At 37.2% G+C, this 14,414-nt stretch overlaps 1 protein-coding gene and 1 non-coding gene across 2 annotated transcripts in view; one reads left to right on the forward strand and one right to left on the reverse strand.

Moving 5' to 3' along the window:
• Positions 1-495: 495 nt before the first annotated feature.
• The window catches only part of SF3B1 (splicing factor 3b subunit 1), a 49,340-nt gene continuing 35,421 nt past the window's right edge, over positions 496-14,414 (reverse strand). Inside the window, exons 12-25 of the mRNA XM_025404068.1 lie at positions 12,974-13,153; positions 12,335-12,421; positions 11,937-12,207; positions 11,368-11,513; positions 11,126-11,272; positions 10,785-10,910; positions 10,112-10,333; positions 9,648-9,830; positions 9,167-9,278; positions 7,576-7,696; positions 7,101-7,232; positions 4,577-4,849; positions 1,487-1,703; positions 496-983 (exon numbers count right to left, since the gene is read on the reverse strand). Of these exons, the coding sequence (XP_025259853.1) occupies positions 825-983; positions 1,487-1,703; positions 4,577-4,849; positions 7,101-7,232; positions 7,576-7,696; positions 9,167-9,278; positions 9,648-9,830; positions 10,112-10,333; positions 10,785-10,910; positions 11,126-11,272; positions 11,368-11,513; positions 11,937-12,207; positions 12,335-12,421; positions 12,974-13,153 (2,376 nt within the window). The 3' untranslated portion in view covers positions 496-824. The remainder of the gene's footprint in view (positions 984-1,486; positions 1,704-4,576; positions 4,850-7,100; positions 7,233-7,575; positions 7,697-9,166; positions 9,279-9,647; positions 9,831-10,111; positions 10,334-10,784; positions 10,911-11,125; positions 11,273-11,367; positions 11,514-11,936; positions 12,208-12,334; positions 12,422-12,973; positions 13,154-14,414) is intronic.
• LOC112636807 lies at positions 14,105-14,240 on the forward strand. The gene has a single exon (XR_003122281.1). It is a non-coding gene; the product is annotated as a small nucleolar RNA SNORA4 (small nucleolar RNA).

The raw sequence follows: 14,414 nt of genomic DNA on the forward strand, positions 1-14,414 counted from the left end.
TATTATCACAGTACATAAGGAATCTGTTCTATCAGCATTACTTAGGTATCCTCACTCCTAATAGGCAGAAAGCAGTTTTGAAGTAAAGTTAAATTCCTCACTTGTTAAACACAGCAGACTTTCAAGCGCTGGACAAGACTTAAACCACTTCCTTTAAACATGTTCATAAAGCATTTTGAGAAATCAAGAGATGAAAGGCGCTATGTAAGTACAAAATATTCAAGACAGTTTAGCAAAAGTGCTACTTTTCTATGATGATGGAATGGTTGTGCTAGTTTGAGGGGAACACCTCCTGAGGCTACTGTTCTTGCTGTCATTATTAACAGAACAATGGAATTTTGACAAAGATGCCATCACTTCATATAATTTTTATTTGGCTAACTACTTTCTATTAACCAGATGACAGAAAATGAAATTAAGCCACTTATTCCACATAAACCAATACTTTATCAAAGTTCCGCATTTTACAAGTCATGTTCAAAAAACACACACAAATTAGCATTTTGTACACAAATGTTTATTTCTCAATTAAACATTCCCTTTAAACACAAGGAATGAGTTCTAAATCTTCATAAAGATGAATTAAAAATGAAATCCCTCCAGTATAGTGTATGTAATCACTGTGTTCTTGGTCACTACTGGCATTTACTGCTTAACATCAAAAACAAAGACAGGTTATTTAAAAATCATGCTACTGGATTTCTAGCTCTTCCTCTATGACCAGTTCTACACTGATCTGCAATGTTTAAAAGTTTACATCACCAAATCAAAGCAAGTTTAAGGTGTGAAGTAGCTGTGCATTAAACACAAAATAAACAATAAAATTATAAGATATAGTCAAGTTCATAACGAATATAGGTGTTCTTATCATCGTTGTAGATTCTTGGGTAATGTGCTATGAGAGCATCCTGGGAACCAATGTAGATGGAGTTGTAAATTTTCCAATATACATCTCTGACTTTCCGGGCTGGGTGAAACAGACCCTAAAACAATATTGAACAGTTACATTATTTCAATTTTCAAGAACACACATAACCTTAACAAAATTAACAAATCATAAAGATATGATTCAGAATTATTTCCCTTGGGGAGTAGGGGGGGCCTAGTAATTATACAAAGCTAAAATGGAAGAGACAAAACGCACTCCCCCGTCACCACACAATTGTTCTACCATATGGCACAATATACCCTGTTGATAATCAGGAAAAGTAACTTAATTCAACACACTACTTTTCTTGCTAAGTAATCTTTTAAAAACTTTTAACTTACAGGGAGTGGGGGGAAAGGGGAAGGAGAGCATTAGGACAAACACCTAATGCACGCGGGGCTTAAAACCTAGATGATGGGTTGATACGTGCAGCAAACCACCATGCCACATGTATACCTATGTAACAAACCTGCACATTCAGCACATGTATCCCAGAACTTAAAGTTTTATTTAAAAAAAAAAAAATTCACCGATTAAAAAAAAAAAACTTTAACTTACCTGTAAACAATACTGCAACATTCTACATGGTCCAATAGCAACTCTCAGACCCTCTAGGGCTCCCATAACTGCCTGAATTACATGAGGAGATGTCTCAAACACATTGGGCCATACATAGTTCAACAAGTGATTCAGCGAATCTTCACAACCAAATCCATAAACCCCAAGTGACATGTGCTGTACCACTGCACTAGCCGTCTGTCTGTGTACAAGGTCTCTATAAGGGAAGGGAAAAAAGTCCTTTAAGGTACAGTCTTATAAGAAAGGGGAAAAAATCCTTCAAGATATGGTCTTAGTTTTACAGGAAATATTCACCTGCCCATTGGAAACGAAATTACTAATTCAGTGCACTGAATAGATGTGAAGTCATCCTAACATTTCGTGTGTCTAATATATCCTTTAGAATAACTAATGCTTCCACTTGAGAACTTTTGCTTTAACAACTCAAGCTTCACTCTGGCTCAACAATTAAGCCATATTTTCTAATTAACTTTTTTTTTTTTTTGAGACAGAGTCTCACTCTGTCGCCCAGGCTGGAGTGCAGTGGTGTGATCTTGGCTCACTGCAACCTCTGCCTCCCAGGTTCAAGCAATTCTCCTGCCTCAGCCTCCTGAGTAGCTGGAACTACAGGTGTGTGCCACCATGCCCAGCTAATTTTTGAATTTTTAGTAGAGATGGGGTTTCGCCATGTTGGCCAGGATGATCTTGATCTCTTGACATTGTGATCTGCCCGCCTCAGCCTCCCAAAGTACTGGGATTACAGGCGTGAGCCACCGCGCCTAGCCTTCTAATTAACTTTTAAAAGGAATATGAGCAGGAGGGCTCTGTGAAGTCTTGGCTTTATTATGCTATTAAAGAGGAGGTATGTGATTCTAATGTATGAATAATAAACGGTAATATCTTATTTTAAACTTTTTTCTCTTTTTTAAAATTACTTTTCAGGCGGGGCATGGTGGCTCATGCCTATAATCCCAGCACTTTGGGAGGCCGAGGCAGGTGAATCACCTGAGGTCAGGAGTTCTAGACCAGCCTGGCCAACATGGCGAAACCCTGTCTCTACTAAACATACAAAAATTAGTCAGGTGTTCTGGCGCACGCCTGTAATCCCAGCTACTCGGGAGGCTGAGGCAGGAGAATCAGTTGAACCTGGGGGGCGGAGGTTGCAGTGAGCCAAGATCGTGCTGCTGCACTCCAGCCTAGGCAACAAGAGTGAAACTCTGTCTCAAAAAAAAAAAGAAAAAAGAAAAATTATTTTAAAAAATGTTTATTGTTAGAGATATGGAGGGCCTCGCTATGTTGCCCAAGCTGATCTTGAGCTCCTGGGGTTGAGTGATCCTTCCACCTTGGCCTCCCAAATCATTTTAAACTCTTGATTATAAACTTAAATCTTTACTAGTACTTCAGATACTGGTATATAATAGGTAACTAAATTAAAATTAAATTCCCTTCTCACATAAAGTTTAAGTTTCAATAACCCAATCTGGGGAGAGGAAGATCAACAATTTTTTCAAACCTACAGAAGTAACTATCATCTGCTATGTTAACTGAGTTTATGTTCATGGAAAATCAATCAGTTATTCATTCCACAATTATTCAACCAAGTATGAGCTCATTGGCTAACACACTGGGATTTGCAACGGGTATGAAAATGAGTTTCCAGGCCAGGCACGGTGGCTCATGCCTGTAATCCCAGAACTTTGGGAGGCCAAGGCCGGTGGATCACAAGGTCAGGAGATAGAGACCATCCTGGCTAACATGGTGAAACCCTATCTCTGCCAAAAATACAAAAAATTAGCTGGGCACGGTGGCACATGCCTGTAGTCCCAGCTACTTGGGAGCTGAGGCAGGAGAATCACTTGAACCTGGGAGGCAGAAGCTGCAGTGAGTCGAGATCGTGCCACTGTATTCCAGCCTGGGCGACAAAGCGAAAGTCCGTCTAAAAAACAAAATGAGTTTCCACACTTTGCTCCAAAGATAGTAACACAGACCATATCAAAAGAGAAAAATACTTGTATTTACTAATATTCTTGTTTTTCTTATTTACTTTAATAATGTCATTCAGCATAAGAATGAAGCAATATTCCTCATTAATAAAATTTCCAACTGAAGTATTCTTTTTCATTTAGTAATTTTCAATGGAATTACTCCCTCCACTTCTTAGTACACAGAACAAAGTTTTTAACTGCAGGTGACATACATTAATGACTGCACTATGGTCCTCACGCACTTCTCACTGAGGAATATGGAGCAAGGGTGATTTACCCTCATTTTTTTTTAGCCCTGGGCAGCCAGGCTTTTACAGAGCACAATTCTTACTTTGCTTCTATGTCTTGCATATACACTTTCTGGTAACTTGTCAAGTCCAGTTAAGTCTCCCTTTCAGAAGGTTATTAATGAATAACTTTAATCTGTACACAAAAGTATGTGAATGGGCTCTGATTTGAGTAACTTCTCTCTCCTGAAAAATAAGGAGCCAGTGAAACAGTTCTTTCCCTTACTATGCCTGAACTTTCCTTTGCACTTTCTTCAGTTACTTCTGTGTTTAAGGCTGTGCATCAGTCTAGATGGTAAAAGGTATTAGCAATCTGTCAAATAACTCGAACAGTACTGTACTGGTGGTCACTATCTGAAACACCAGGGACCTGCAATAGGAAGAGTGTAGCTCTGGCAGGCTATGTTTAGTAATTCAAAGGCTTAAGAGAAACCTATCCTTTACCTGCAATAAAAAGCTAAAAAGATCAGGTCTCTGCCACACTGATTAGCTCCTGCTCATCATGTCCTCTAACTATATTTGACCAATTTTGAAAACAAAAGATTATCAATCAACCCTTTTCAAAATGTATTTAGTTCAACAGATATGAAAAGAGATTTAAAGGGGGTGGGGGAACTTGAAAGAAAGTCTGGGGAATCACTACAGTGTGCACATTATTTTAAAATAATAAGTCATATTTACGATGTCCCAAGACTCCAGGCTAGCATTTTTTTCTTTAACTACATTACAGTAAAAAGTCATCTAATAACTATTTCAGGATATTCTAAAATGAAGGAAGAGTTATAATTATTTTCTTGTCATCAGTTCAAGTCACTTACCTATCCATTAAAGCATCTTCAAGTAACGGTGTTACAGCATAAATGTAGTCTTTTCCCATTTCACCAATATATTCAAACAAGAAGGAAAGCGACTTTAACACTCCATTTTGAACATTCAGTTCAGGAACTCTGTATTCATTCATTAAGGCAGGGAGTACTGTGAAGGGTGAACATGTTTCCGCAACAATAGCTATTGCTACAGTGGTACAAACTCTGTTCTGCCTTTCTTGAACTTTGAGGTTGTTTAGAAGTGTAGCCAATACATCATGAGGGCTGAAAAAAAAAATGGGTCAACAAGCTGTTACATTATAAGTCAAAAATTTATGGAAGAAAAAAATGCATAAAGATGAAAACTTTTAAATATTAATAATTACAGGGAACTCAGTAATTTTATAAAACGCAATACTTCCAAGTCACTGCCATTGTTTCTACATTAAAATTTCATATAAATTGGCCGGGCGCGGTGGCTCAAGCCTGTAATCCCAGCACTTTGGGAGGCCGAGGCAGGTGGATCACAAGGTCAGGAGATCAAGACTATCCTGGCTAACATGGTGAAACCCCGTCTCTACTAAAAATACAAAAAACTAGCCGGGCGCGGTAGCGGGCGCCTGTAGTCCCAGCTACTTGGGAGGCTGAGGCGGGAGAATGGCGTGAACCCGGGGGGCGGAGCTTGCAGTGAGCCGAGATCGCGCCACTGCACTCCAGCCTGGGAGACACAGTGAGACTCCGTCTCAAAAAAAAAAAAAAAATTTCATATAAATTAAAAGGTCAGTTTAAAAAAGTTAACTCTGAGAAGATCAGAGGTCACAGCTGTACAAATTTTAAAAATTTTGGCCGGATGCAGTGGCTCACGCTTGCAATCCCAGCACTCTGGGAGGCCAAGGCAGGCGGATCATGAGGTCAGGAGTTCGAGACCAACCTGGCCAACATAGTGAAACCCCGTCTCTACTAAAGACACAAAAATTAGCCGAGTGTGGTGGCACACGCCTGTAGTCCCAGCTACTTGGGAGGCTGAGGTGGGAGAACCACTTGAACCTGGGAGGCAGAGGTTGCAGCGAGCTGAGACAATGCCATTGCACTCCAGCCTGCGTGACAGAGTGACACTCCTTCTCAAAAAAAAAAAAATTTAAGTTAACTCAAATTAATTTTCATATGTAATTTTCAGTTTTTAAACTTTCTGAAATATAAAGAAATTTAACTAAATATTTAAAGTGAGTAATTCTGAGTTGTCAAAATGGGCACTAGAACTAGGTAGGAGTGGTGAGGGGAATATCTGAATTGTGGTCTCCCATTATAAACCATATAAAATCTCTTTTCTTTTATCTTCCCTCCCACACAATTTGCTGCATCTATTTGCCTCTTCTTTGACATAAACTTAGAGGGACATTGGGGCTAAAAGCTTGCACGACAGGTATTCACTACAAATTTCTTGACTCCATCACCACTGAAATAAATATTATGCTACCAAAATAGGAGAGAAATTAGTGTGTGTTAGGGGAGGGGGTGTGGTCTGGTTAATTAATCAGACGTTCACATGTCATATTCCTTGAACACATTTTCTTAAGCCACATGGACATGTGGTGTCTCGTTTTCTATAATGACTTTTTTCCTACTTTAGTTGTGATGGAATGGAAGCAAACAACCATAGATTATCTCACAAAGCAGCTATAATTCAGTTAAATCCATGGAGTAATGTTAGAATAGCATTTTTGTTGTTTTTTTTTTAGAGACAGGGTCTCGCCCTGTTGCCCAGGTTGGAGTATACTGGCACAATCACAGCTCACTGTAACCTTAAACTCCTGAGCTCAAACAATCCATAATACAACTTTTAAAACACATAAAGCATTAATATGAGACTTAAATGATGCTGTGAGACTAAAAATTTGCCTTAATAGTTTAAGCAATATCCTAAAAGACCAGCACACATTTTGTATTTTTCTGAAAATGGTACTGTTTCCCTCCCTGAAAACACCTAAAGTATAATTAAAGTAAATCTTAAACCCTTCCATCTATTTTAATTCAATTAAGAATTTAAGACTACAGGCTGGGTGTGGTGGCTCATGCCTGTAATCTCAGCACTTCTGGAGGCCAAGATAGGTGGCTCACTTGAGGTCAGGAGTTCGAGAACAGCCTGGCCCACATGGTGAAACCTCATCTGTACTAAAAAATACAAAAATTACCTGGGCGTGAAGGTGCATGCCTATAGTCCCAGCTACTGGGGAGGGTGAGGCAGGAGAATCTCCTGAACCTGGGAGGTGGTGGTGGGTGCAGTGAGCTGAAATCAAATCACTGCATTCCAGCCTGGGTGACAGAGCAAGACTCCATCTCAAAAAAAAAAAAACACACAAATTGAATTTAAGAATACATTCCAAAAATCAGAAGGTCAATGGTTAAATGAAGAGCTTTCTCAACTGCATTATTCAGACCATGCCTCAAAAGAGATTTCTACATGAAGTATTTTTCAACACCACAATGAATTTATTACAAAGTAATTTTTTTTTTAATGGAAGTAAGCGACACTCACCCAATGGCCTTTGCAATATAACCAAATGTGTTGACTGTGGCTCTACGAATAGCCTTTTTGTGGGCTTTTAAGAGCTCTAAAAGCTCAAAGCAAATCCTCATCCACTCTCTTGCAGACACATATTCAGCTCCCCTAATTTAAAAAATACACATATTATTTGTGACATTAGGAAAAGTTTTAAGGATAAGTTTGCAAATTCAGTTCTAAAAACATGATTGTTAACTCATTTTAAGCATTAAATAAGAGTTATTACTCTTCAGAAAGGCTGAAGAGTTAGTCTTACAGGTTTAGTCCTAAAATTACATGGCCACCCCATTACCATCCAAATTGAAATTTGACTGAAAATATTAATACTAGACAGCCTAATCATATACACTTGTATTAGTGACATTAAGAAAATTTTGCTAATTGAATACAAAGTGGCCAAATTTGAAAATTGATACTGCTTATAAAAATGTGTGGGTAATCTGCTTACCTGTCAGCAATACGCCCAACAAGATCAATACAATTCTCTTGTACTTTTTCATGTCTGTTCTTTAAGATGGGGGTGAGTCTAGGCAGCAGATCTTTAATTGGTGGAGTCATCTTATGCATACCTATTTAATAGAAGTCAATAAACTATCAACATTTGAATTGCAACTTTTGTTCACTTTCCTTTTACTTAGCAACGTCATATATGACTATGCATAAATATAAACTTACAGCTGCCTATGGAAAGAGAAAGCCGCGGATTCTGACCAGACTCAGAATCGTTTTTAACTTTTATTAACAATTTTTGATTATGTATAGAAATGAAAGAAATCAGTGAAGTGATTTAAAGAATGATGGATACTCAATAACAAAAAAGTTTTGTTTGGTTCTGAAATGTATTTGTGCACTGACATTTAAATATGGGGACAGCTTATGTTCCGGCCGTACACAACAATATAAGCCAGAGGTAAACATGTAAATAAAGCAAAAATTTCCAGAAAGGGCCCCCTTACCCTTTAACTGCAAAACAAACAGATCTCCAGTCTCCCTGCAATGCAGGGCATACTTGGATGGTATTTACACCTATGAAGAGAGAAAAAAGGAGGCAGCTGGCAGGGGCTCTTGCTCTAACTAGAATCACTTGCTCTGATTCTCTCTCCATTGCTCTTCCCATGCCTCTCTGACAAATAATATGGTTTAAAACTCCCTGCAAACCAGAGCCCTACAAGTGGCCATGTAAATGATTTTTGGCAAGTGGCTATCTTCAAGTATAGCACTGGGCTGCATTGGAGATTATATGCAAATACAATAGTTTAAAAATGTATATTGCATAAATACCTCTTACAAAATAAGAAAAAACAGTGGTTCTCTCACAGTCAGCCATTTTGACTTCTGCTAGGTTATCAGAGCCTCTAAACTCTGCACGAGTTACATGTGGCAACAGTTATAATCAATTTTTAAAAAAGATTAAATACAAGAAACCATTTGTTTTCTTTGTCATACTGCCCTAACAGAATAAAAACTTTGCTCTCCATATCCAAGACCATTTGTAATATAGCTGTGTTTTGGGTTAGAAAACTGAATGGACAGTATTGAAAACTTGAGTATGTAAATAAAGACAATAATTTGATCAGTTCACTTTTCTGATTATATTCCTTGAAACTGATGGCAAGTAAAAAACCTGTCATAATCACTAATTCAAAGTTTAAATATACACATATAGTTCTAAAACTGAATTAAAACTTTAGGTTTGCCTTTTCCCCCTCGCAGCAGAACATGGCAGAATATATTTCACCTGAAACACTATTTCTACTAGGGTCCTGTATTCCAAGACTTCAAAGCTTTTTGAGCTGTGACTACTCCCACCTTTCCTGTAGGTCCTAAACTTGCCCTTTTTTTCTCTTTAAAGTAAAATATAAATGGGTTTTGGGAAACAAAACTTTTGTGACATCCCCCGACTTAACTACAATCTTGAAGTGCTTTTAAAAAAGTAACAAAAACCTCCCAAATCCTAAATAAGACTTTACTTACAAAAAAAGAAAAGAAAAAGAAAATTAAAACAAGAAAAAGTCTTATGTAACCAGCAAATATCATACCTATGACATTTACAATGGCCTTCAGTGCTCCGAGAATGCTGCCCAATACTTCAGGGTACTCTTCACCCAAATACTCATACAACACAACACCCAAGTGTCCCATCAATTTTTCCTATAATAAAACAAATAATGTTAAAATGTTACTATTTACATTAAACTATTTGGTGAAGAAGTAATAATTTGAAAAAGAAGAGACGGGCGGATCATGAGGTCAGGAGATCGAGACCATCCTGGTTAACACGGTGAAACCCCGTCTCTACTAAAAAATACAAAAAAAAAAACCTAGCCGGGCGAGGTGGCAGGCGCCTGTAGTCCCAGCTACTCGGGAGGCTGAGGCAGGAGAATGGCGTAAACCCAGCAGGCGGAGCTTGCAGTGAGCTGAGATCCGGCCATTGCACTCCAGCCTGGGTGACAGAGCGAGACTCCGCCTCAAAAAAAAAAAAAAAAAAAAAAAAAAGAAAAAAAAGAAAAAGAAGTTTACCTCTTGACAAGTCTTCATGACAACAGCAGTTCGAGAAATCAAGTCAGCTGCCTGCTGCCTAACTTTTGCAGATTTGTTATTTAAACGCCACAAAACTGTACCACAGATCTGAGGCAAGTATGGTTTGACTCGTTTGCCAAGAGCATTAACCACTGTGCCAAAGCCGTTCAACATTACTGAGTCCTAAAAAATAAATTTTAAAAAAAGACACATTCATTTGGTTTATGACTGCACAGTTGAAATATACTAATAGTCAACCTTTTCTAACCACCCAAACACCTGTGGTTGTTTTTTTACATCAAATCTTAAAACTTGAGGTAGAATAACATTTTTTGGTAACCGAGTAAGCATATTAAAAATTACTTCAAATTCAACTGCATTCTAGAAAAATTTGCTTGACAACTAATACGTTTTTCTACAAATATTAAAGTCAGTAGCAATGTGCCATAATTAGTTATCATTACCTCTGTAGTCTGTTCTTGGAAAGCATAAAGAATACCATCAATCAGTTGTTCTTCAAGTTTATGATCAATATCTGCTGCTCCCAAATTGCCCATAATTTTCTCAATTGTCTCCATCACCATTTTTCTGTACTGTTCAGCTTCATCTTTCAGATCATCCACAATCCTGGATATAATTTCTGCTGCACCTACTTTGTTTGCCAACTCCACAGTAGTATCAACTAACTAAAAAGAACAGAAAAAAAAACGTTTTAGACTGCTTTTCCAAGGACATAAAACATCATGAAAACCAAATACTCTAAATACACTACTTATTTAGCTAATGAACATGATAAGAATGATTCACTGCTATTTATTAAAGTTGAAGAGAAAAGTGACCATAGAAAAATGAGTATAAGTTAACATGATTCAAGGTAAAACTGTGTCCATGTTTCATCTAGCCAGATAAAGCACTGAATTTACCAGACAAAAACATCAATTCACAGTTGAGTATTAATCCTTGAATCCAAAATCAAAATGGAAGTTAACTGGATGACTAAAATCCATCTCCTTTCATAATCAAGCACATATAAACTGTGAGATAATTAAAATAAGGTAAAAAATAATATGCATTCAAGTCGACTAAAGAATAAGTCAAAAGGATTTTTGAGAATATTCTTTTAAAATAAAAGCTTACCTGTCGGTAATTTCTTCTATCCAAAGCCATCCTGTGCTGCCAGAAGTGTTTAAAAAAGGGAGGAAGAATCTCTGTTTTAATGTAGTTTGCTTCTACACCATCTGTCCCACAACACTGTTTTACCACCTAAAAGGTTAAAAAATAGTAATAATAAATCAACTGACTTGAAATGAACAGACTACTCATTGCTGATTACGTAATTTTAAAAAATAAAATTTAAAAACAAATGAAACAGTACTGGTGTAACATACAGTTTTTCTGTTGTTTTTAAAAAACTCTTTAAAATTATCTTAGAACCATGAAACAAATCCAGTTTACATTAACAAATCTGGAATAATTACCTTCAGCACAATCTTCTTCATTTCCTCATCAGGAGATTGGAATTCTCGAATAAGGATTAACATCACTTCTCTAGTATAGTAGTTGGCATATTCTGCATCCATAAGAGGAATAAGATACCCAATAGCCTTCAAGAAAGCAGCCAAACCCTATTTTTAAATAAAAATATATGTACTTTAGTAATTTAGATTTATGTCACCTTAACTTTAATGAAGATAAATCAAAAGGTAATTGGTGGATTTACCTTTCCTCTGTGTTGGCGGATACCCTTCCATAAAGGCTTTAACACAGAATCAAAAGATTCGATACCATAAGGAGTTGCTGCTTCAGCCAAGGCAGCAATGGCCAAAGCACTGATGGTCCGAACTTTCTGCTGCTCATCCACAAGACCTACAAAACCAAACACAGGTTTTAACTATGCCCCAACATTACCTAAGTCACATAATGTCATCCAGATTCTCGCAATATATCAACTATTTAGCCAAACTGCAGAATACATTCACATTAAAATTAGCTAAAAGCAAAATATGAACCATAGCCTGTTAGCAGATAATATTACAAACCCATCATAAAATCTATAGTTTGTACAGTTATGCCTTTCCATTTATCTCCCCAAATCAGTAGCCCAAATTTTAGGACAGCTGTCCTATTAAAAGTAGACAGGCTGTGTGTGTACCTCTAGTCCCAGCTACTCAGAAGGCTGAGCAGGAGGATCACTTGAGCCCAAAAGTTTGAGTCCAGTCTGGGCAACATAGTAAGACCCTGTCTCTTAAAGAGAAAAAAAAAAAAAGACAAAGTTACATTACAACTTACCATGTTCAATGATTTCAACTAAACTTCTAAGATGTGGCAAGATGGCACAGCCCATAAGAATAGCTATCTGTTGTACAATCTTAATACCAGTGTGTCTCGCTTGCCAGGACTTCTTGCTTTTGCACACAGCTTTTAAGAAAGGCAATAAAGAAGGAATGCCCAGGGCAGAGGCTACAACAGCAAAAGCTCTAGCTGTTGTGTTACGGACATACTCATCCATGTTATCTATATCAGGTCTCATGGTAGAGATCATAGTAGCCAGACCAGCAGCCTAAAAAGTAAACAAACAAAGGACAGTCATGAGTTGGTAATATTAATCTTCAACCATTTCCTTCCATAATCAAATAATTCCATAAACAGAAATAAATTATCTTTCTCTAGAAATTAAATGTAAATACCTTTGCCAAATTAGAAATGATCTCTCGGCCTTCCACTCTAGCATAGTAATCTTCATCAATCAATAGTGGTTCAATGACCACAAGGATCTGAAAAAGAGAAAAAAGAGAAGCAGCTACACTTTCACATCAATTACTGATGAAATACTCATGTACAGAATTAAACATATACAAGAAATTTAGAATTATCAGGATTTTCATTAATCAAGGGACAAATTGTTTAAGAATTTTAATTACACAAGTTCAAACTCCAGATAGAGATGAAAATTTAAGAGAGCTATTAGTGACACACTAATATTCAATATTTTTTAAAGAAATAACTTATATGCCCTATGAACATACTGCACCATAATTACCATTGGTGAAAAAACTGGTTCTTAATACTAACTGGCACAGTACAGAATCACATATGTTCTCATACTAATCTAATCTCAATAAAAGCAAATGAAAAAATTAAATAATATGAACGTCTTATGGCAAAGATGACAAAAACTAATCTGTACATCTGTATAAAACTGTATTTGTACATGTATGATGTGTACTTGTGCAAAGAAAAAGGTCTAGAGGGATATGTAAATTTAACATTGATAAACTGAAAAAGTTAAAATATTAAAACTATCAGAAACACTATTAAGTACAAACCTTATGCACATATGGACGAACTAAGTCATCAAGTTTGTATAGTATCCTATCAATAACTTTCACAAGTAAATGACGCTCTTGATCCTCAAGTGTAGGAGACATCAGTAGAGGAAGAATCTGATTAAACAAAGGACCAGCTCCAAATTCACGAGCTTTATCAGTAATCTGACGCAATGCAGCCTGGGAAAAAGAGCAGAGTAATAGGTGTGGTTTCTTTACAATCAAGCATTTTGAATGAGCAAATTACTCAAAGAAGATTTTCCATAATTTAATATGTGTTTACTTTTACACACATTTTACACAGACAGCATGAGTGCATTTCCATCCAAATTACTCTGGAATTTCAACTACTGTGATAGAAATTTTATGTTAATTCAAAAGAGTAATTTAATAGAACAAAAGAACCACAGAGGTATGTACCAAATTAGCCTTCACTTCCCCTAAAGTATCTTCCATTTCCAAGGCACATATAGTGTTAATATAATCCCTCACTAATTTCACTAATTATCTTCAAGCATTAAGCATATTTTAAAGGCCTTGAGAAATGGAGAATCTCGTGTTTCAGCATCTTTATTAGCTTTTTTAACCAAAGAATTCTGTGCTAACTCCAGCTGGGCATGGTGGCTCACACCTGTAATCCCAACACTTTGGGAGACTGAGGCAGGAGGATCTCTTGAGCCCTGGAGTATTTAAATAATAAAAACAAACGGCTGGGCATGGTGGCTCACGCCTGTAATCCCAGCACTTTGGGAGGCTGAGGCAGGTTAATCATTTGAGGTCAGGAGTTCAAGACCAGCCTGGCCAACATGGTGAAACCCTGTCTCTACTAAAAATATAGAAATTAGCAGGGCGTGGTGGTGCACGCCTGTAGTCCCACCTACTTGGGAGGCTGAGGCAGGAGAATTGCTTGAACCCAACAGGCACAGGTTGCAGTGAGCCAAGACTGCACCACTGCACTCCAGCCTGGGCAAGACAGCAAGACCCTGTCTCAAACATATATATATAATATTAATAACAAAAACAAGCAAAAAAGTTAAATCCTTCACACTACATAAATTTTTTTCCATCATGCTATGTCCTTGATAAAGATGAAGAAAGTAATTATAAATTCCCAAACACAAAAATATAACACTACCAAAAGCTAATTTTTTTGTGGGGAAAGCTTTCTAAATAACCTTTACCAATTTGGGCTACTTGGAAGAGTAAAGGAAAAACCACACTCCAACGGGTTATACCAATAGTTCAGTACTATTTTGTGGCCTACATTTCCTGGTGAAAAAATTAAAAACATTTTTAAAAATATAAACTTGGCCAGGTGCAGTGCCTCACACCTGTAATCCCAGCACTCTAGGAGGTAGGCCAAGGCAGAAGGATCACTTGAGACCAGCCTAGGCAACATGGCAAAACCCTGTCTCTACAAAAACTACAAAAATTTTTTTTA

This window comes from Theropithecus gelada, chromosome 12 (genome assembly GCF_003255815.1).
Source record: "Theropithecus gelada isolate Dixy chromosome 12, Tgel_1.0, whole genome shotgun sequence".
Classification (NCBI taxonomy): Eukaryota; Metazoa; Chordata; class Mammalia; order Primates; family Cercopithecidae; genus Theropithecus; species Theropithecus gelada.